The sequence below is a fragment of the Vitis vinifera genome, chromosome 13 (assembly GCF_030704535.1).
Source record: "Vitis vinifera cultivar Pinot Noir 40024 chromosome 13, ASM3070453v1".
In the NCBI taxonomy this organism is placed as follows: Eukaryota; Viridiplantae; Streptophyta; class Magnoliopsida; order Vitales; family Vitaceae; genus Vitis; species Vitis vinifera.
The window spans coordinates 2,968,909-2,992,836 of NC_081817.1; the positions used below are offsets into that span (position 1 = coordinate 2,968,909).

At 32.1% G+C, this 23,928-nt stretch overlaps 3 protein-coding genes across 8 annotated transcripts; 1 reads left to right on the plus strand and 2 right to left on the minus strand.

The window, feature by feature from the left end:
• Positions 1–1,434: 1,434 nt before the first annotated feature.
• Positions 1,435–9,492, minus strand: LOC100244452 (actin-1). 5 transcript variants are annotated; one of them, XM_002283554.4, is made up of 7 exons: positions 9,340–9,492; positions 8,706–8,838; positions 8,425–8,575; positions 3,521–3,590; positions 3,015–3,408; positions 1,940–2,553; positions 1,435–1,845 (listed from the first exon to the last, which is right to left on the minus strand). In XM_002283554.4, the coding sequence occupies exons 4-7, from the start codon at positions 3,578–3,580 to the stop codon at positions 1,780–1,782; spliced, it is 1,134 nt and encodes a 377-aa protein (XP_002283590.1). In that variant the 5' UTR covers positions 3,581–3,590; positions 8,425–8,575; positions 8,706–8,838; positions 9,340–9,492; the 3' UTR covers positions 1,435–1,779. The 5 variants fall into 5 exon arrangements, with proteins under 5 accessions (XP_002283590.1, XP_059597862.1, XP_019080143.1 ...); XM_059741879.1 differs by having other exon boundaries at positions 3,521–3,602; positions 9,340–9,456; XM_019224598.2 differs by lacking the exons at positions 8,425–8,575; positions 8,706–8,838; positions 9,340–9,492 and adding an exon at positions 5,450–5,595.
• A 2,694-nt stretch (positions 9,493–12,186) lies between these two features.
• On the minus strand, positions 12,187–16,103 carry LOC100266766 (trans-2,3-enoyl-CoA reductase-like). 2 transcript variants are annotated; one of them, XM_010660275.3, is made up of 4 exons: positions 15,539–16,103; positions 14,767–14,806; positions 13,229–13,983; positions 12,187–12,513 (listed from the first exon to the last, which is right to left on the minus strand). In XM_010660275.3, the coding sequence occupies exons 1-4, from the start codon at positions 15,605–15,607 to the stop codon at positions 12,445–12,447; spliced, it is 933 nt and encodes a 310-aa protein (XP_010658577.1). In that variant the 5' UTR covers positions 15,608–16,103; the 3' UTR covers positions 12,187–12,444. The 2 variants fall into 2 exon arrangements, with proteins under 2 accessions (XP_010658577.1, XP_059597639.1); XM_059741656.1 differs by having other exon boundaries at positions 12,187–13,983; positions 15,539–16,078.
• A 3,875-nt stretch (positions 16,104–19,978) lies between these two features.
• Positions 19,979–20,970, plus strand: LOC104881139 (protein VACUOLELESS GAMETOPHYTES). The gene has a single exon (XM_010660274.3). It carries the CDS (start codon positions 20,125–20,127, stop codon positions 20,899–20,901), a length of 777 nt encoding a protein of 258 aa, XP_010658576.1. The 5' UTR covers positions 19,979–20,124; the 3' UTR covers positions 20,902–20,970.
• Positions 20,971–23,928: the final 2,958 nt, after the last annotated feature.

Consider the following 23,928-nt stretch of genomic DNA (forward strand, 5'->3'; position numbering starts at 1 on the left):
AGATGTAATGAGTATAAATTTGCTTAGTTTCTTATTTCTCATGGTTTAAGGATCTGAAGTTTTAGTGGGCGAGGCTTGCCTATGTACACAGGATCATTAATGCCATCCTGGGTAAGATTTTTTGACCTTCTGAGTAATTTTTGGAAGAACAATTTGTTTCTATTAGCAATTTTTAGGTAAAGTCTGGAACATTGGAATATAGTATGGGAGTAGGAAATCAATTTCATTCTCATTGAATATATATATATATAAAGAAAAAAAAATAGTTATACCATGGAAGAGAAACTAATTTTTAAATTTTTCCATAGATTGTATATTTTACAATTTTTTTATGAACTTCATTTATCTTTTCACCATTAGAATTGTTACAATTCATATATAAAAAAAGGGTTGAATAGTTGATTTTATTTTTCATTCTTGGTAAACATCAATTTTTTTTTTAAAGTTGAATGAAAAGGCTTTTTTTTTTAAAAAAAAATTATTCATTAAAGTATTTTAAGTTAATGAATAAAAATGTTTATTAATTTGACTCATATTTTTTTTAATTGTTAGTATCAAATTTATTCAATATTAAAATAAAAAATGAATACTATATTTTCTAATATCTAATAACTTTTACATATAATTTTATAGAAATACTACTTTAATAAGAGTTTCAAAATTTACACTCATTGCAAATTATTTTTTTTAGTCACAAAATTTTCATTTGTGTTGCAAAAGTAAAATTTATTTTTTGCCAAAAAATATTTTTAAAAGCATATTGCTTTTAAATATGAAATGTGAGATTTGTGGCAAATAAAGTAGCGTATAGTTTTGCAACAAATAAATTTGTGACAACTTTTACTTTAAGTCATTACTTTAGACTTCCGTGGTAATATGTGAAATATATTTTTTATTGAAAAACTTTTATCATGGGAAGTGTACTTTAGAGAAAAACACTTTATCCATTAACAGAATCATGGCCAAAAAAAGAAATTTGTAGCAAAAAGAAATTAGTGATAATATTTTAATTTTGTGACAAAATGTGTAACTTACGACAAAATGTCATATTAGCTATGAAATGTAAATTTTGTGACTGATATGGTAGTATGTATAACACTGCCATATCAGTTATGGTAGTATTGTATATACTACCATATCAACAAATTACTATAGGAGAAACTAGTTGAGTTGCCTGGAAGGACCAATGATTTAGTAGAGGTTACTCCAAAACAGGCAAAGAAAGCCCCCAAGAAAAAAGAGTTTTTCATATTGTAAAACAGAACATCAACCACAAGAAAATGGTTTTACCCTTGATGGCTAAGTTGGTCCAGTTGTCGTGGCACTGGTACAAGCCCAATTTGTTGAATGGCAACCCTTCCCTTCAATTTTGATGCTATGCTAAAACACAAAACGAAGTGATTCAGTGTTCCTGGATCCTCCGAAAACACCAACTGGTCTCAATAAATAAATAAATAATAAATAATAGATTAATTCTGGATGAAGCAAATTGCAGATTTAGCCTATTTTCCACCACACCTCACCCCTAAAGGAAAGTAACACTGGGATTCACAAGCTGCAAAAGAAATTGCATGGCAACAGTTGAAAATTTCAAAAACAAATAATAATGAAAGAATCGGGACTGTTTCCGTAATCAACACCTCAGCCCAGTCAAGGTCGTCACCTTGACACAAGTACACATAAAAAGAAAACAAGCTAGAACCAAAGGTTGTAAAGCTGCATTTCTCTCCAAGAAATAGTGCAGTGCTTCCTTTCTTCCATGATCCTATTCTTGAACAATTAGAAACATTTCCTATGCACGATTGATGGCCCAGACTCATCATACTCCGCCTTTGCTATCCACATCTGCACTCAAAAAATGCACTCCAATCAGAAACTATCAAAGATGATTCACGGTTAGAATCATTCACATATAAATCTTTGCAGAAAAGAAGCAAACCTGCTGGAAAGTGCTGAGGGATGCCAAGATGGAGCCTCCAATCCAGACACTGTATTTCCTCTCAGGTGGTGCCACTACCTTGATCTTCATGCTGCTTGGGGCCAGAGCAGTTATTTCCTTGCTCATTCTATCAGCAATGCCTGGGAACATGGTTGTACCACCACTGAGGACAATGTTACCATAAAGGTCTTTCCTAATATCCACATCACACTTCATGATGGAGTTATATGTGGTCTCATGAATTCCTGATGCTTCCATTCCAATGAAAGATGGCTGGAAAAGGACCTCTGGGCATCGGAAACGTTCAGCTCCAATGGTGATCACCTGCCCATCAGGCAGCTCATAACTCTTCTCAACTGAGGAGCTGGTCTTGGCAGTCTCCAGTTCCTGCTCATAGTCAAGGGCAATATAGGAGAGCTTTTCTTTCATGTCCCTCACAATTTCACGCTCAGCTGTGGTAGTGAACGAGTACCCACGCTCAGTGAGGATTTTCATCATATAATCTGTAAGGTCACGGCCAGCAAGATCAAGACGAAGGATGGCATGTGGGAGGGCATAACCCTCATAGATTGGGACTGTATGGCTGACACCATCACCAGAGTCCAGCACAATACCTGCACAGAAAATAAAGTACCCACATGAACATCTGTCATTATCACTATAAAGCAGGGGGAGGGGAGAGTAGGTTGGAGGACGATACATCATCTCCTTGTCATATTTAACAAAATAGCTAACTCCAAGCACAACACTCTATAAAGACCAGCTGCCCCTCATGAAAACCACAGGATGGGGGGTGAACTGAGAAAAAGTTAAAAGAGTTAATAGTTTCAGCATCCTAATGTCAAAACCAAGACTATGCAGCATCTTAGCACCAACCCAAGTAGGATATTTTCCCTATAATTCCAGAAAGAGAACTCTCTGAAGTTTCAAACTGTGTAAAAACTCAACCAGTTTTAGACTTTTGCAATGTTAAAATGCATTTGAACATTTGCACATGTAGTCTGGGTATTTGAATTTCAGCTCTGTTAACAGCTCTCGAACTCTAATAAGTTGATCGATTGATTGAAATGCTTACCAGTGGTGCGACCACTTGCATACAAGGAAAGAACAGCTTGTATGGCAACATACATAGCAGGAGTGTTAAAGGTCTCAAACATGATTTGGGTCATCTTCTCACGATTAGCCTTAGGGTTGAGAGGAGCTTCAGTTAGGAGAACAGGGTGCTCTTCTGGAGCAACACGAAGCTCATTATAGAAGGTATGATGCCATATCTTCTCCATGTCATCCCAATTGCTCACAATACCATGCTCAATCGGGTATTTTAGGGTTAATATACCACGCTTGGATTGAGCTTCATCTCCTACATATGCATCTTTCTGGCCCATGCCAACCATTACACCAGTGTGACGGGGACGACCTACAATGCTGGGGAACACAGCCCTAGGAGCATCATCTCCTGCAAATCCAGCCTAGAAGATAACATTGCAATCAGTTATCTCAGACTGAATACAAGAAAAAGGCAGACTGTAGAATACAAGCATTCTACTAAACATTCACATAGAAAGAATCCTCATTTGATACCTTAACCATTCCTGTTCCATTATCACAGACAAGTGGTTGAACATCCTCACCATCTGCCATCTTGCACTACCTGCTCGATAAACTGCAACTTTAATAAGAGAAAGCAAACAATGCTAAAAATTTCTAATCCCCCCTTTCCCCAATCTTTCAACTAAAATACCATATGATCAATAACAACAACCTATGTTGACTGACAAAACATAAAAATTGAGCCTTAGCAATTAACTGGCAACAAAATTCTGTCAATTTATTTAATTCAAGAGACAGGCACATATAATTCACACCAAGCCATTTGCTTAAGAAACATCAATAACAAGAAATGTGAACAGCCAATGTACATAGGATCATCCTATCCTATAAATATAAAGGTGTACAGGTTGTTTCTTATTTACAGCAAACACTATTCATCCACCAGACAAAGCTCTTCATGTAATAGGCTATTCCAAAATGCAACCATTTTTTTCCCATGCTTTACACAGACCTTTCTAAAGAAAGAGAGCCTGTGGCAAGGGAAAAGACATACATAAATACACACATATGATCTTGCTTTCACTTTTAGCTTCCCAAATTTCACATCCATATGACTTTTAATTTCCAATGCACTTATCCATTAAATGAAGACTGCGAAGATCTGGCTGGACCTCTTAGCCAATCAAAAAAGAAAAGACTTTGGTGGACCTCATTGTGACATTTCATTTTTTTGCTCCTTTTTACTAGATAACATGAAATAAATATTAAAACCAATATTGCATGAATTTGCTTCTTAGAGCTTTGTTCTCTTTTTCATCTTTTGCCCCAGTTTTTGTTTTGGTTTTATATTTTCTCTGTTGTTTCTTTCAAATGAGAAAGAAAAGTGCAAAGCATGAAATAGAATCTGTCAAAACCATTCTTTCATATATAAAATGTCCATGCCTGTTTTCTTACATTTTCAGAAACATGTTTTTGAACTTCTTGATTCTGAGGATGAAAAAGGCAAAAAATAAATAAATAAAACATGTTTTTTTCTGTTGTTTCATTTCTCAATACAAACCAATGATTAACTGTTAATATGAGAACACCAAAAACGTTTATATTTCTGGAGAAAAAGATTGGTTTTGATCAAAATCTTCAGAAACCAGCCATTGTGCAAAATCAAATTTTTTGGAATCACCACTAGATTACCTTTCTTGCTTTCCCTTTTAGTGCTAATTTTCATATTGTGTATTGAAGAGCGGACATTCCAAACACATTATATTTGAACCAGCAAAAAATGCATCCAAAGTAACCCTTGCTAATCACCATTAGATCCAATGCGCATCCAGAGGAACTCTATTATTACTTACTTATGGATCCACTATGTAACTCAGGAGAAATTTTTTACAAAAATGAATTCTAACCACAATATGCTGCAAAACAACACATAAAATGATCATTCCTTAAACCAGAATAAAAGGAATAGAAATTCAAGCAAGAACATGCAAACCAAAATATCATGGATCTCAATTTGGTTTTGATTTCTCCTCCGATGGTTTCTCAGCAATCATACAGATTCCACATAATTCTATTCAAATCGCAATTGCTAATCACATTCAAAAGACTTCGCGGAAACCAAAAGACCAATGAATCCATCCGAATCCAACATAAATATAAAACTATTTTTGGTCTCCCGCACGTTCTCAGCAACCAAACAGACTCGAAATAACAAAAAACAGATCAGACACCCAAATCCACAATTTCATGCCTGTCGAAATGAAAATGTAATCGATGACGATAATTGAATGAAATTGAATAGAGAACCAAAATCACAGATCTAAGACCAATTCAAGATCGAGAAAGAAAGAACGAAGAAGCGAGAGAAATGCACCTTTGAGAAACCTAGAGACAGAAAATGGAAAAATATGAATGGGAGAGAACTCAAACGAGCGAAACCAGGCGCGAATAGGAGCTAACCAGAAATGAAGGGGTCCCTTATATATACATGAAGAGCTGCTGACTGTATCCACCCTAGATGCACGTGCAACCCGACACGTCACCTGGGTGGTTTCTCCTGATTCTGATTTCTGGGGTTATCTTCACTCATTCAATCCTCCTTACCGGCTACAGCTTCTTCCGGTTTTCTCTCCTTTTTTCCTTTTTCCTTTGTCTTTTTTTTTTTCTTTAATAATATCATATTTATTATTTTTTTAAATATAATTTAAAAAATACAAAAAGATTGCAAGGACACTGCTACGTGAGACTTGACAAAACGTAAATTTTTAGCCAACAGAGGAGTATTCGTAATACAAGCCTTTCTCAAAAAATGAAGAGGGGATTATTAAATAGAAATAAAAATATATTATTTTTTATATTATTCTAAAAAATAATTAAAAATATAAAAAATTTGATATTATTTATAAATTTATGATATATTTAAGTTTTTAAATATAATTTTGTATTTGAAAAATAACTTTAATAATTATTTTCAATTTTTATTTTTATTTTGTTGGGCCATTGCTCAGATGAGCATAATCGGATGGGGACCTAAGAAAAGGTAATGAATGGCTCGTAAGAATACAGGCCATCGGTTCAGATAACAGATAATGGGTTCAGGTTCAAGGATATTCACATGTACGTGCTGATGTGACAACTAAAAAGTTGCCCAAATGTCCCATACTGGATGGTTTTAAAAGGGACAGGTTGTTAAAGCCAACTTAAAATATCCCAGCGGTTACCCAGAACTACCTAGAAATAAAAAATTAGAAGAGGCCAACTGGAGGGGACCCATTGCCACAACTTACATCCACACCATCAATCATAGCCTACAGACGTGTCCAGCACTTACATCTGAATTTAATTTATATTCCAGAGCAAGCTACACGGCTTGGAGTTAGAGATAAAAATTGAGAGTTGAGACTTCTTACTTCTTACACAACTTGGAATGGGATATAGACAAAACGTTGTAAAAGAAAATGTAAGCCACATAAAATGGATGTTTGAAAGACTCAAAGAAAGACACCGAGTCAGATCAAATATCAATCAGTTGAGATTTGAGAATATGCTCCAACGAATGAAGTGAGGGCTGTAAATGTATGGGCGAGGGACGAGGTGAGAACAAGGCTCTTGTTCGTCCTCTTCCCTGGTTGACACTAAAAGGATTAGGGAGCATTAGGGAAATTCTGATTAGCTTTCCTAAAGTCGTTAGATTTGAGAATATCTTCCAAAGAGCTTAAGTGAGGGATACAACTGGTATGCACAAGGTGACATAATTTTAAATGGTGCACTTTAAGCAAGTCTAAACTCTCGCAACAACTTTTTGATTATAGCGCCTCGCTTGTAAGACATGTCCTTGTTAAAGAGGCGCATTTTGTCAGATTTTAAACACTTTTATTTATGAAATTTTGAATTATATATTAAAATTTATATAATTTTATTAAATTTTTTTTTTATTAAATGTTCATTTTAAATATTTGGCATCTTAAATTTTTTATTAATTAGATATTTAAATTAAATTTTGAATCATATTTTATAAAATTGATACACATAGATGTCATATTTCATTTTACTTAGGCATAGGGATGACAATGGGATGAGGGTTTCAGATGAATCACTCGCATCCCAACTTCATCTCATTTATTTATATCTATCCTCATTTCCATCAATAAATAAATAAATAAGATAAAACAAGATGTAATGAGTATAGAAAATTCTTCTCCCCATCTAGCCCTATTTAAAATTTTTCAAATTTTTTACTTTTAAAATTTCAAAATTTATGAAAATAAATATTATATATACATATATATAATACTATAAATATTTAAAATTTATTTTTATGATTCATTTATGTTTAAAAAGTTGAAAATTGAAAAAAAAAATAACTAAAATAATTTTTTATTTAAAATTATATATAATCAAAATGAAACAAGGTGAGGCAAAATCATATTCGAACCCACCCCAAACTCATTCTAAGTTTTAAAGGCTTTCTAAACTGCCCAAACTCGTTTATTTTTATTCAAAACCTTTCCTTGATATGGGCTGAACAAGTACCCAAAAAATCCCACCTCTTAGACCTAAGCTATGAGAGACTTTTGAACATTAGGTACACCTTGCACCTAAACTATGGGTTAGAATATACCTTTTTTCTTAGTTTTTATTTGTAAACTTATTTCTCATTCATGTTTCATTCCCTGTAATTGATTACACAAAAGAGGGAGGAGAAACTCAAGACGGAAATCCTAATTAGTTTTGTAATTTCATAATTTTATATTTTATATTTTTAATTTTATAAATACAAAATTATATATAAATTAATATATTATTATTATTTTTTAAAAATATTACGTATATTATTTTAAAATTATATAGAAACAATTGTAACAATATACCATATAATGATGATGTGAGACTGCCCCATCCCCAATGAGTTAATTTTTGTCATCCTCATTAGTATTATCCATTTTTGTATAGACATAAGAGCGTCATGAAAGGCATTAGGAGAACTCAACCACGTCCTGTGGCTATGCATATGTGAAACTGCTAACAGATTTTATTTTGTTCTTCAGTTTTGTATTACAATGAACAACAGATCAAGCGAGTCATATCCATTCACCAGCACATGCTACGATTCTGAACTTTGAGCTGACCCATTTCTAATTCTCAAACTCCCAATCTTCAATATTCCATCCTATATTTGCAATTCCTGAGTTCATGAATTTTTAGTTAAAGTTTAATTTATTTATCTTTTAAATTTTGAATTAAATGGAGGTTATCATGCAAGCAATTTTGGGTTGTTTGCCATTTCTGAATTCATTATGATTAATGATTTAATACAACTTGCTAGGAGAAAATTGGGATTCAAATGGATTAGATGCTTTGAGCAGGATTTAAAAATAAAACTTACAGTATTTTGAAAGGAAATTTTCAAAGAAGCATCCAAAGGAACAACTTACAGCATTTTGAAAGGAACTAAGATCTTTGGATCTAGACAACGGTCCCAGCAATGAAACATCATCAAATAAACGAATTCTAGTTGTTAGGAGCCAAAAGAAGCATCCATCATTTGTCAGACTGTTTCTCCTTTGTTTCCACTGGAGGCAATGACTGCATACAATGTGTCATAAACTCCATTATGAGATTGAAATTTATCAAACAAGGTAGGAAGTTCAAGCAGCGCCTAGAACTAGTGTCAGGCGTTTTATCAAACAGGTCATAGGGGTAGAGAGAATATTACTAGATCCGGCTTGAAGATGTTGTGGACAACGGAGGCGCCTGAAAGAAGCGAAACAATCACAACTACGCACGACCATGCCAACGAAGGAGTACCAGTCGGCTGCCTCCCTCCTCCGAACTTTTGATTCATTCCTCTGCAACCAAATCAAACGAATCAAATTGATGATTAATCTTTTAATTCTTTCGGCTTATTCAGATTTACATTTTGATCATTCTAGAAAGATGTTTGATCTTTTCTACAATTATAACCTCAAATCTGGAAGCAAACTGGACCCAAAGCCATGATTCGGATGGTACATTTGGCACTTTATACAGCTTGCCACTCAATTGAACAAGCCCTCCTAAACTCGGCAAAACCTTGATTTTGACAATTTGAGCTTCGGCTACTTGAATATATCATTTTTTTCCCCCTAATCTAAGGGCGTCGATTTCTAGCAGTTTCTAGAATACACTGCCGATTCATTTCTCCTCCCATTTCTTATTAACCAAACATACACGAAATTCAAAATTTACAATAAAGAAAAAAAAATGCAAACATGATTAATATCAATAATGGATCAACGAAATTCACATCCTACTTTTTATCAAATCAAACGAAGAAAAATCGAATCGATGAAGATTCGATGGAGAAGTACCTTTGAATACTGCAAGAGAGTGAAGAAATTAAGACTAGGGAGCCTGCGGAAACGATGATGATATAAAAGTGCCTTCTGAAACTGCAAGAGAAGCTTTTACTATCATACATATATATAAATAACAACAAATAAAAAATAAATGACATTTAAAAAATAGGTATGATTTAGAATTACAGTCCCCATTTAAATAACGATTTTTAAAATAAAAAACTATTTTTCAGAAACATTTGATAATTTTCATTTGTTTGCTGATTGTGATTTAAAAAATAATTATAGAAAAATAATTAAAAATAAAATAAGTAAAGATTATTTTCTAAAAACATTTAAAATTAAAAAAAATTGAAGAATATTTTGATTTTGATTAAGTATTTTTTAAGACAGTATTTTATAGTAGTTTTTTTTTAGAAAAAAACTGTTCTATAATATTTTGTAGAGTAAAAATATATTTAAAAGATAAAAATATTTTTAATTTGTTTTCTACATTTTTATATGTGTTTTAAAAATAAATTTTATATAATGTTTTATATTTAATCATTTAAAAAATGTATATAATTATATTTTAAAATAATTATTTAAAAATAAATAAAAACAACTTAAATATATTTTTTGAAAACAATATGTCTTTTGTTTTTAAGAATATAAAACTTTTTTTGATTTTCTGATTGTGAAACGTGTGTTTATATATATATATATATATATATATATATATATATATATATATATAAAACAAAAAAACCCTTTTAAAAAGGGTTTTCAAACCAAGGTCTTTGTTATCTCTTAAGAGAATCATGAGTTTTGTTTCATAGATTTTTAAAATAGTTATTATATGTAACATGACAATGATATAAGTTTTTTCATAATCAAATATAAATTATTTAAGAATTATTTTAAATTTTTGGATTGGGTTCAAGAATTATCTTATTTCTTCATGTCTGCCTGATTATATAAATAATTAGATAAATAATTTATTTTTATTTTTATTTTTAAACACATAAAATAAAAATTATAAATTTAATATTATCTATTTATATCAATATTATAAGATTTTAAAATAATAAAAGCGCAACCGACCCGACCCGACCCGCCCATTTAAACTTCATCTGAATGAGAATGAATATAGGTTTAAATGATCCAAACAGGATCAAGATGAGGTGCTTTACCCAAACGTGTTCCATTGACAACCCCAATCAACACTCCAAATAGTTCGACTTAATTCTTTTTTTTTTTTCCGCCATTTTTATCAAATGAAGCCGAGCAACCTCTTAAAAATTGTCTATTTATCTACACTCAGAAACCTCTTAAAAATTAAGATCCCGTCTCATAGTTGATTTTTTAAAAATATTATTTAATATTTTGTAGAATAAAAGTCTATTTAAAAATTTAATTTAAAATATTTTTATTCTGTTTTTAAAAATATATTTTAATAATCATTTTTATATCTAATGTTTCATTTTTACTCTATGTTTGGTTCTTGGAAAATTTCGAGGGAAAATACAAAGAAAATAAAAAATGAAGGAAAATAAAAAATAGAGTTAAAGATAATAAATTATTTTTATTTACTATTTCAAACTCATTTTATTTATTTTAATTCATCGATAAAAAAGATTAAATAATTTTAAAATGCATAAGTTTCTAACTAATTTTAATTATATTTAATTTTCTTTGAAATATTTTATTGGACAATCAAATATGAGAAAATAATTTTTCTTACCATTATTTTTCTTTCTTTTGTACTTTCTGAGAACCCAACATAATTCTTCTTCATATTTATATAATTATTTTTTAAACAATCCTTGAAAAGAAAGTGAATAAAATGAAAATAATTTTAAAATATTTTTTGAAAATAATTTTCTATTATCTAAAGCATAAAAATAGAAAAACAAGTTTGACAACTACATAATAAAAAGTTGTTTTCTATTTTTAAAAATAAAAAATAGAGTATTTTTAAATAACATTTTTAATTGTATAACATTTTTCTTTTATTGTTTTTACTTATTTCATAAGTTGTTTTCACTTGTTTTTTGAATTGTTTTAATTTATTTTTTAAGGTTTGTTTTTAAAAAATAAAACGATTAAAAATAAAACATTACATATAAAAATTATTTTAAAAACATAAAAAATCAAATTAAAATATTTTAAATTCCCATATTGACATTTCTTTTACAAAATATTGAAAAATAATTTTTAAAAATTGTACTATTTTAAAAAATTGTTATCAAATATGGTCCATAATTTTTATTTTTAAAAAATAAAAAACAATTTTTTGATTTACATGCGTTTGTTTGTTTGTTTGTTTGTTTTCTTTTCTGTGTTTATTTTTTTTTAGAGAATAAAAAATTATTCTCAAAAGCAATTATGACAGCAAACCTAAAAATTTAGATTACGAAGAAATTTTAACTTGAATTTTTAGCCCAGTCACTCCTAAGATAAGAGTTTGTCTTTTATCCGAAGTGTGAAATGAAGAATTTAGATCATGAAGAAATCTGAACTTGAATTTTTAGCCTACTCACCCCTAAACTAAGATAAAGAGTTTTGTCTTTTTATCTAAAGTGTGAAGAGTTCTAAAAATTAAGAATTTAGATCATGACGAAATCTGAACATGTCAGAATTCTAAATAATGCTAAAAAAATGTAACAAACAAATTTCAGTTAAAATTTATTTGAAAACAAAATGTAACTTGAAAAACAAATGAGACTAGAAAAGACTTGGAAAAACAATCAGGGCAAGGAAATTGATACAATTTCAATGCATCATCTTTATGAACTTGCTCACATTTTTTTTTCCTCTCTGAAGAGCTATCCGAGTATTTCAACATGCAAACCAGAAGGGTACCAAAATAAGTAGATGTAGAACTCTCCAAACGATAATTTGATAAGAAGAAATAAGAGAATATCCCCAAGTAGGATCCCAAGGATGGGAACAAATTCAAATGGATTACACTGTCTAAATAGAAAACTAAGCTCACCAAGAGAAAACAGGCATTGAATGTCATCTCTTTTTAGTTCATTTCCCACAAGAATTGACCTTCAAGGATCCCAATCATGCTGTGAATCCAGACCCTTGAATGAAAAGAGACTAACCGAATGGCAGGCCTGCTTCCCACTTCTACAGGAATGGGGGTAGTATCACCCATCGGCGTGGGTACTTGGGTCTTCCCTCCTTTCCATCAAATAGCTGCACATGACAATGAGCCCAAGTTAAAGAAACAAAAACAGTCTAGCAGACAGGAGAGAGAGACAAGACGGCAAATGAAACCATAGTTTCTTATTTTATTCACTCACAATCATGCATCAATGAAGGACATGGATCCAGAAGACAACACTCAAACTGACAATTAAGGATCCTTGTACATTAAGAACATGTCTTTAAAATCTGGGTCCATGGTGTCCTTTGGAATGGATGATAATCAGTTTAATGCTTATTATAAATCTAGGCATGCCAAAGAAAGGACTCTCCCTCGAATCTGTGCTATGTTGGTTTTGGTTATGATACACCTTTTTTAAGGTACCATGACCAAAATTGCAGCAAAATGTAGGACAAATCCATTAACAAATTTGTTTATGATTAACAGTAAATCTTTCCTATAAGATTCCAGGTTCTCAGGTGGGCAAACTCGGACATGTGAATGTATGTGTGTGCTCGCACGTAGAGATGCAGACACATAATCATGCAGAGTCATGCAACATCCTTAATAACAGACAAGCATAAGAAATTCTTAGGAGGAAACATAAAAGGAAAAGCACCCAAGGAAATGGATCTGATACAAACTTGAATCAGATAGAAATCCTGAATTAGAGCCCCTATTTATTGTGTAAGAAGCACATGCCTCTTTAAGAGTATGCAAAAGAATTGGAAATAACTTGTTCAGGAAAAGAGAAAAGCAAGTTACCTTCCTCAAACGACGGTGCTTTGCAAGGGCCCAGTTGGTCATGATAGCAGCAGCAACAACAAGAAAGACATAGCCCGCAACAGTCTGTGTTGCAATATTGAAGCCCACCCACTGATAGATCTCTGTTGTGTAATTTGCACATGTCACAATATTGAATAGAAACCCATGAGGAATTTGGTACCCTCCATTTCCATCAGGGCTTCGAAGATTCCTCAACAAGATATGGCAATAGAAGTTTGTAACCTGACAAACCAACCCAAACCCAAACCCAATTTTCATTTGGAGGTCACTAACAGGGGTGTAAAGTGGGTGGTTCACATAGTAAGCAATATAAGAGCCAAAGGTCCAATAATAAGCACAATTCCTGAAAACATTAGAGAGCGGTGAAGTTGCATGACTGAACCGATGCACAAAAAAGGTTTCCATGATACGTTTGAAGTAGTGGAAGCACCAGTAGTACAAGGCATACGTCTGAACTGGGTGGATGAGACGCTCCCCTTTATAACCGAAGTACTGGTAAACAGGGAAGAAGTAGAAGATGGGATATATGAGAAGAGGACCCAAGTACTCCCAGAAGAAAAGTGTCCTATAGGAGATTTGTGGACCCAGATCCTTGAACACTACAGTTAAGTTGCTTGAGTTTCCATCACAATAATCTTTGACACTCTTTTTGTAGTTAAGTGCAACAGGCCTCTCCTTTGAGCCCGGTTGGAGGGGTAGGGTTAGCCGCTGTCTGGAGGGATAGTATTTTTTGGCTGTAAAAGAAAGAAATGTACATCAGTTAACTGAAATCATAGAGCATTACCTCAACCCCACACAAAGAAGAAGAAAAGAGGAATAAAGGAATTATGAAACATAATTAAAGTGGCCAATTCAGTAAATAACAAGAGCATGGCAAAAAAAACATGGGACAAGCTAGTTAAAAAGGACATCATTGCAAGAATTTAATTGAAGAAATGGCTCTAAGTAGAGATGACAAAATAAGATTCGTACAACCAACATCAAGACAATCGGAAAAAGGTTTTGTTGAGTTGAGTTGAGTTATAATTCAGGCATTGCGGGGAGGGGGTTGTTACTAAGGAAACTTTACCACCTTCCTTACATGAACAAAAATATGGGAGAAGGACAAAGGGATGAAAATGCATATAACCCATCTTTTCTCTAAGCATGCACTGCTGGTGACTGAGGCATGTATATAATAAGCTACTTGAATCAAGCCAATATTCCCATTATATAATAAAGTATCACATTTACTTGTAGCACTTCCTTAAGAATTTATATTAAAGGCTCCATTTATATGAAATATCATATTCTTTTCTAAGCTAAATACATCAAACAAAAGAGTAAATTTCATCTCAAATCAATTAACAAAGTTCACTTCAATTTAAAATGAGCACTCGAGTTACATCAATTTTACACATGAAGGGATTGGGCAAGGGAACTAAGTGCAAGATCAAATGTCGGTCTTCGGTTCTAACATCAAATACTAATCATAGACAACAGTGTAGCAATAACAGAAGCATATATCTGACACTTACTTCGCCGATGAATTGCCTCCTGCAGGTCAACCACAGTAGCCTGCAAAATCCAAAGACAAATACAATCAAAATTGCATAGCACAGGCTTCATTTGCATTCTGAGAAATTGTAGGAAAAGATGACAAAATTTAAATTTTGAGTATTAGATCTATTATCCATTGGAATCCCAGAAAACCCATCCCTAACTGAACCTAATACAACCATTTGGCCTACCAAAATTTTCAGCTTTTACTAGAAATCAAAACACCGAAGCGCAGAAATTTTAAATCTTCATTTTCTTTCCGTTTCCCTCCTGGTTTCCTCGGCAGCCAAACGGAGGGTATAGAGAAACTAAAACATGAGAAATTTTGAAGCCCAATGCCAAGATCAGCAACCCTAATACCTAATCTCAAATGAACTATCAAACTCAAAAGTTAGCGAAATTGATCTCTTCTTCCACACCAAGCAAAGCAAGAGCAAGCACTACCTATTCTATCAGAAGATCCACATAACCATCTCAATTTCACCAAATCTTCCACACCCATCTCCAAATCAAAACGAAATCTACCCCCTGTTTGCCTTCCCAGAAAACTAAGGAAAATAAATTCAAATTTCTACTTCTACTATTTACTCAACAAAAAACCTCAAATAACTTGATCGGGTTCTAACAAATTACAAGTGTTCAGGACTCATTTTTCTTCCATTCTCCTCCACTTTCTTAGTAACCAAACAGAATAAACAAAAACAAACACAGATGGCGAAACAAAGACAGAGCCTGAGAGAGAGAGCATACCGACTCATCGAGCTCAAGCCCACCCTTGATGAGCTCTCTACCACTCCGCGTAACCACCGTGACCTTCATCTCCAAGATGTGATAAAAGGTTCAAATGAGAGAGAATAGAAAGAGAAAGAAATGGACTCTGGATCTGCAAAACAATATCTCCTAGAAGATCAAAACAAGAAGCAGAGGAGGAGAAATCAGGCGCAAAACCCACCTCTCTGATGTGAGGAGAGCCCAACCCAAGGTCGTTAAATACGAGACTTGAAAGATGATGGGTTGAGTAGTTGGAGGCTCGGAGGAGGCCTTTATTGTTGATCGTGGATATTATTGTGAGGTGGTGTCCAATGTCCATACAAAGGTAATTAATTGTGTATGGTTGGGGTAGGACAGCTAACTATGTGAGCTGATCACCCAACTCTTTCATTCAACACTTTGTTCATGCCCTACTGGAGGTCTTCCAATTCCTCCCACACCCACAATTGCATTGGGTTAAGGTTCCACACTCTGCTAAAAAATAAAAAGATAAAAAAAAAATAAAAAAAAAATCAATCAATCCTTGGTGGATTAAATTTTGAAATATCTAATAAATGATAGTGAAGTATAAAATTAAAAGATCGAAAGTTGTACACGTGGCACGATGAGATTGGCGATGTCTTTTATAGTAGTAGGACCCATAAAAAGTCCTCATTTTATAGTAGTGCAGAATGGGCTAAATTTAGGAACCAATCTTCAATTATTTTACCATTGTAACCCTACACGGCTACACCTCTTATAAATTTATGGGCCATATTGGTCATGACCAAGAAATGGGCCGGTTTAAATAGGACATCATCCAACCCATCTTTTCAAACAACCCAACAAATTTAAATGAAACCTAAATGAGTTGGTTGGCAGCCATAGGATTCAATAAGTAGATTACTAAATCAAGTTGTTGATTGGGCCGTTAGGATTAAATATCTGGGCCCATGGTGGTTTGATGAAAGGTAGTCCATGACTACGACCCATCCCCGTCTTTTAGCTAAAAGTGGATCACATGTACGGCCCTATATTGGATAGTAGAGTTTTTAATTCCTCATTCCCACGCTTTATGTAATCGAACTCTTGTGCACATACCTCGATTTGCAACAAGAAATTGCTGCAACTAATATAAAATATAGAAAAAAAATAAAAAAAAATAAAAAATAAGTTAAATTCATAGTTAAGAAAATATTCTAAACACAATCAATGTTTTGTATCCCATTTTTATTATTCTCAATATTTCTAATTACCGATTATGGGTCTAAGTTATACATAACTTTTTAAAATGACAAAAACTATGATAATAATTGCAAAATACTTTTCAAGGTGTCTCTAAATCCTTCGAGAGCTTGAATTTCACCTTAAGGATTGAGATAACAATAGCAATAAAATTATTACATGAATCACCTATACATCCGTTACTTCCATTGATATGCCATTTAGTTACTTTGAGATAACAAAAAAAGTTTAAAACTTCTTATCTACTCATTATGTCCGGGAGATTTGGTTCAACAGTATTATATTCTTGTCACTTTGTATCACATGAAACTTGCATTAAGTTAATATGACAATGACTTTTATTTATAGGTTGTTTTTTTAGGATTAACTTGCCTTATCTCAATCTCAATTGGAAACATGCAAAATTATTTGAAAAGCATTGAGATAAGTTATAATTAAATCAATTTCTCACAGCACTAAATGATTATTTTGAGCAAGTTTGTGACTCATTGCTTCATCGCAAACCCATTCTCCCCTTGATGGTGCATTGATGGAGATTTTGTTTGAAGAGACTCAAAAGAATACCATGCATAGCCAACCAATTGAAGGACTATCAACTCTTAAGAAAACAATCATGGCTACTTCGTAAATACGCACAAAAGCTCCTAGACATCTTGCTTTCAAGTCTTTCCACCAACAAAATAACCATCCACATAATCATTTCCAAACTCAACCTATTTCAAAGGACTACATGTGTAATGCTATCATTGATATTGTCATAAGCCAATGCATATTATTGAGGATTACCACAAACTCATCAACAAAAAGATTACAACAACTACCACTAGTACTCCACCAATGTATAAAGATTCATCTTCTTGTCCATCTATATCCTTTGCAAACTTAAAGCAACAATCAACTAGGTTTTGTCTTGTATTACTCTACAAGAATAAGGTGACTATTAATTTTGTATTACTTATCATCTTCACCCTCGAGTGTGTGCATGTATATATATATATTTCATTTATTTTCTTCCTTCTATTTTTTTTGTTGACATAAACTTTTTAATCAAAAAATTAAAGGACATTTTATTTTATGAAGAGACTAGCGGTTAAAAATTACTTTAATAGTCTTTTTTTTTTTAAATAATAATTTTAAAATTTTGCTTAGTAAAATATCACACAAGAAAAAATGCATGACAATAACATATTATACCAAGGATATCATCCGTGAACTATTAAAAACCCTAAAATCACAATTTAGTTATATATATATATATTCTTTTTACAAGCCCTTTAAAAAACTTTATTGGCTTCCAAATCTTATATTCACTAATCCTCTCAAATACCTTCTTTCTTCTCAATTTTTTTTTTTTTACATCTTCCATTAAGAAGAATTTATAATTTATACAAAAATAAAATAAAAATGAAAAAGGGTTTAAAGATAGGGTTAGTGGATGACTAGATACCAATTTTCTCTTTTAGAAAGTGAAAGTCATATTTAGAGAGGGGTTTTTTTTTGTGTCATTTTACACTTGGGAGAAATTAGAGAGTATTTAAGAAGCCATATTTTTTACTTTTAGTTGAAATTTTACATATAGACTTAAGGAGGGAAGGGAAGAAAGTTGAAGAGAAAAGAAATAGGGGGGAAATAAGCTTATGATATTAATAGTTGAGTCGTACTATATTTACTAAAGAATTGTTATTGATCGAAAATTACAAGGATATGTATTACTAAAAGTTAAGGATCTATTTGATAATATTTTAAAAAATAATTATCAAAAACCAATTTTTAAGAATCATTCTTAAAAATAATTTTAAATTATTTTCATGTAATATTTCAGAAGTTTAAAATATTGTTGTATCTTCCATTATTGCTTAAAACACTCGCTTCAAAAAACAATTTGTTTTTAGAACTAATTCTCTTAATGTGTTTCTAATTTAAAAAACCATTTTTCGTACTAATAATAAAAATAGTTCTCTTTAAAAACCGTTCTCAAACACACCAAAGAAATTTGATTGGTACCGCTTTTTAGGCTTAGAAATGTGGGTCTTGGAAGTCGGCCCTTAATCCACGCCAGTTTTGAGATAACTTGGGTCTACCTATTTGCAACCCAATGGGCCTCAAAGATCGTTAGAACCATGTTGCAATCGGAACCCACTTTACTCATGTGCCCTCCAAGCTTAGATACTCCAAAACAATTCAATTTGATTAATAAATTTTCAAAATTTAATGCATCATATTAATCCAAAACAAAACTAGAGTCCACACAATGGTCAATCTATTGGCCTCGTGCATCTGGTTAACTATTTGGAACGCCAAAAGCTAATGTGAACATCGGAAAGAGAGGGAAAAAAAATGAAGTTGGCTGAAGAAGATTAAGGCAAGTCTCGCATTCCCATTTATATTATCGACTTTATTGGGCCCAAATGTTCAACATAAATACCAAATGAAAGGCCTAAGAAGTCTCCGATGGGCCCATCAGAAGGCAGAAGGGATGAAAGACCCATTGCTGCCCAGTCCTACACAACTCATAAGTCGTTGAGTGGTTTTAACTTTTCCACTTGACCCAGACCCTTCTCCTTAACTCATTTATGGAACAGAATCAACAGATGGCTTCCTACCTCTTGATGTTCCACGTCACACGAAAGAGGCACGTAATTCCGACGCGGGCGGCATTGGTTTCTTTAGCAATGAGGTGGCAGGATTTCAAAAGTGGGGTGGTGAATTTTGTGGGTTTAATAAATGAATGGCCCAAGGAAGGCCCTCATCTAGTTTCCTAACGACTGACATTGCCTTCCAGTCCAACGCCAGCCTGTACTCCCTTCCCACCGGCCACAGAACTTCTACATATATGTTTCTGATGCGACGTGGTCTAGTCTTTTAAAATATTCAACTTGAAGTGAATATGTGTTTGACTCAACATCTTAATATACAGTACTTATGGACCAAGTTTAAGTCTTTTAAAATATTCAAATTGAAGTGAATATGTGTGACTCAACATCTTAATACACACTACTTATGGGCCAAGTTTAAGCAAATTAGAGTGTGGCTATGGCCCAGTGAATATGTGTATGCATGACTCGATATTTTTATATATAGAACTTCAGGGCCAAGTTCAACCAGATTGGCTCGTGGGGTAGTAGGGTCCTCCCTATAAAGTACTTAAGGGCCAAGTTTAATCAAAATGAAGTGAATATGGGCATGTGGTATCTCTATAAATAGGGTCTTCCCCCACCTCTTTCAGCCATACCCTTCAACAGCTACTGCTTCTTCAGTTTTTCTTCAACTTTATATCTGTGGATTGATTCCATTCTTATATTTCTTCTTTTATTAGCATTTTCAATTGAGGTATTGATTGAATGGAGGCCGCGGGCAGCAATCACTTTAGCCATCCGGAGCACTCACTGGAGCTAAAAAACTACAAAAAGCCTTACACTTGCGACGGATGCAAGGAGCCAGGATTCGGATCAAGATACAGATGTGAGGCCTGCGACTTCGATCTCCACAAGGACTGCATGTTCCCTGCTGAAACCACTACCCATGACTTCTTCGGAAACGCCACCTTCAAATTTCTCCCTCGACCACCCAATCTAAAGTGCCAAGAGAAGCACTGCAGGAACAAGTGCAAAAGCTACTGTGATGCCTGTGGAAAGGTCGTGAAGGGCTTTGTTTACCACTGTGCGGCACACAACTTGGATTTGCATCCATGCTGCCGCAACCTCGAGACTAAAATGGATATCCACGGCGAGGAGTTTTGGCTCCAAGATAAGGTGTCAAGGCGGTGCAATTGGTGCAGGAAGAAGAAGCTTCATGGCAGAGGCTCAGGCGTCCAAGGCTGGGCTTACGCATCAAGAAACGAAGACTACTATTTTCATGTGGGCTGTGTGCCGGAGATGACGCTGGATGCTTGGCAAAATGACGGTGGTAGTGGCAATGATGATGATGATGATAGGAGTGTAGCAACGGTGAGTAAAATGAAGATGCAGCTGCAACGCAATTCAAAGGGAAATAGGGGGAGAGGAAACAAGTATTGGAAGATGTTGAAGTCAATCTTGAAGATTATAGTGTCTGTTTTATTAGGGGATCCAACCATAACTCTCGCTTGTGTGGTTGCAGAGTCGCTTCTCTCCAAGTAATATTTTATATTTTTTAGGTTTATGTTTCATTTGTATGGATGAGTGTTAGTTTGCATTCAGCTTTGATGATTTTATTTAGCTTATATCTCTTGATGTCACGACCCAAATTTCGTGTAACTTAGAAGCATGAACCAAGTAAAAGGTTTGACCTAAGGGGGGTATTGGGTACTTTTGAAAGAATATTTTGTTTTCATTCCTATTTTTTATTTTTTAGTGGATATAAATGAATTTTATGATTCCATTTCTATGGATGAACTTAGGAATACAAGATGATTGGAATGATTATTTGTTTTTATTTCAATGTTTGATAATAATAGAAATAGAAATTAAAAAGAAATAAATTTACAATAATATCCTTCCATATAATTTAAAATAATTTTTTTAAAAAAATAAAAATAAAATTTGAGAGTTTTTTTAATTAAATAATAAGACTAAATATATATATATATATATATATATATATATATAGTCAATAAATAAAAAATTAACCATAAAAAATCATATAACTAGAATGTACAAATATTCAATTATCATTTTATTAAAAATTTGAATAATTTGTCATGCTTAAGCAGTTATAAAATTATATTTTACAATATATATATTATAATATTTAAATTTTCAAAGCTAACAAATGTTTTTCCTATTTCCAAAAAAGGAAATAAAAGAATTCAAATTTCATTCAAAACCCTAAAAATTAGAAATTGAATTTTTTTTTCCAAATATCGTGGAAGGTTTGATTGATTCAGTTTGGGAGAATCACTTATTACATAGAAGTGGATGATGAATAGGTCTCTAGCTTTGCAAAGAAGATAAGTATCGGGCTTAAAGAATGAGATAAGAGGGTAAAATAATAAATTTAGGTTATTTTATATTATCAAATGAGTTTAATGAATTAGAATACCACATATTTTTTATGAATTCAAATTCGATTTATAAGTTGAATTTGATTTCTGTCTAAATAATTTTTTATTTCATTTATGTCTTTTTAACATTTATCCAAACATAGGAATAAGAGAGAAAATGAATGAGATGTCTATTTCCACTCCCTATTCCAGTGTACCAAACACTCCCTAAGAGTTTTCATTGTCTAAATTCGCAATCAATTAAAACATCTTGAATTTGTTTTTTCCAAAAATAAATCACAATTTAAATCAAAACAAAACTTCAATTTACCGATATAGAAACCAATATTCAAAAGTAACATGAGAAAGTAAAAATCATTCTAAGTCTCTAATATAAATATGTAATAAAAGTTCACAGTTTGAACAAGTTTAAACAAAATAAAGTCAAAGTATAAACACACATAGCAATTATGTTAAAACTCTCTTAGCTACTCCAAAATCTCATAGGAGTTTCAAAATAAACACACATAGCAATTATGTTAAAACTCTCTGAGTTACTCCAAAATCTCATAGGGTATTTTGATGCCCTCTCTGTTCTATCGATGGTCCTTAGGAGCAATATTTGCACTAAAAAGTTTCAAGAAATAAGAAATGAACATTTTCACATTACTCACTAAGGTGTCTTACATAGAAGGGAGTTAATTGGTTCTACTAAGGTTCAACGATATACAAAATAAAACATTCAACTATTAAATAAACAATCTAAATATTTTATTTGATCTAATTATATCATTTCAATAATTTCCAATAATTAAATAAAATGGATGTAAAGATGTGACACACAAACATACAATGTATTGTTGTTTTTGGGCTTTTGTTGAAGAATATGTGTTTGTACCTAAATATACTCTTCATTTAGAGTATTCCTCAGGTAAACTTTTATATATTTCACTATCTTCTTAATTCGCATCTCACGAGCCTTTACTTTTTATCATCATTTTATTTTCTTTCTTTTCCATTTCATGCAACATTTCAACAATTCTTATTTTTCCTCTATATAACCATGATACATATGAAATACAATGATTTCACATATCATTATCCACAACTTTTCCAAAACAATTTTCTTTTTATTAAGTCCAATATAATAATTTATCCACTATTACATCACCCTCAAATATCAAAGAAAATTCTCAATAATCCAAATATCAACAAAACATAATTTATACCCTAATTTTATTTATTCCTAACAATCTCAATAATTTTTAACACCCAATATAGTTTTTTTTTTCACATTTAAATCACCAAAAAATCTAAAAAAAATCCCAATAACATAAATATCAACAAAACACAATTTATAACCTAATTTTATTTATACCTAACAATCTCAATAATTTTTAACACCCAATACAATATTTTTGTTCCACATTTACATCACCAAAAACATCTAAGAAAATTCTCATTAATACAAATATTAATAAAGCACAATTTATACCCTAATTTTATTTATTCCCAACAATCTCAATAATTTTTAACACCTAATACCATTAAACATCCAAAAAAATTCTCAATAATAAAAATATTAACAAAACACAATTTATAACATAATTTTATTTATTCTCAATAATCTTAAATAATTTCGATCATCCAACATAACAATTTTTTTACAATTAAATAATTCCAAAGCCACAAATTTTTTTTTTTAAAAAATACTACCTATTTATCTTCCAATAACAAAATCTTTAAATTTTTTCAAGAAAAAAAAATTAGATAGAAGATTTAGGTTAAACAATCCGATTGGAAAATTCGACCAGGACACCGTAAAAACGTTCCTAGTGTTGAGCGCTATTCTAAAAATTCATGTGAAACCAAGTAGTTTGCCGGTTGAAATGATGCGCCGAAGGTGAACGACGGTCTCCTACTACACTAGGCCCAGCAACTCCCCCTTTCTCCACTAAAAGTGGCCTGCCACGTCAAACCTAAATATATATATATATATATATATATATATATATATATATATATATATATATATATATATATATATATATATATATATATATATAATTTAATCATTTTTGTTTTTCTTTTCTTTCATTTCCCAATTCATTTAATTTCATCATTTTTTTTTCAACTTCACTCCATTTAATAAATTCTCAAATTCAAACCAAAATTGTTTTAATTT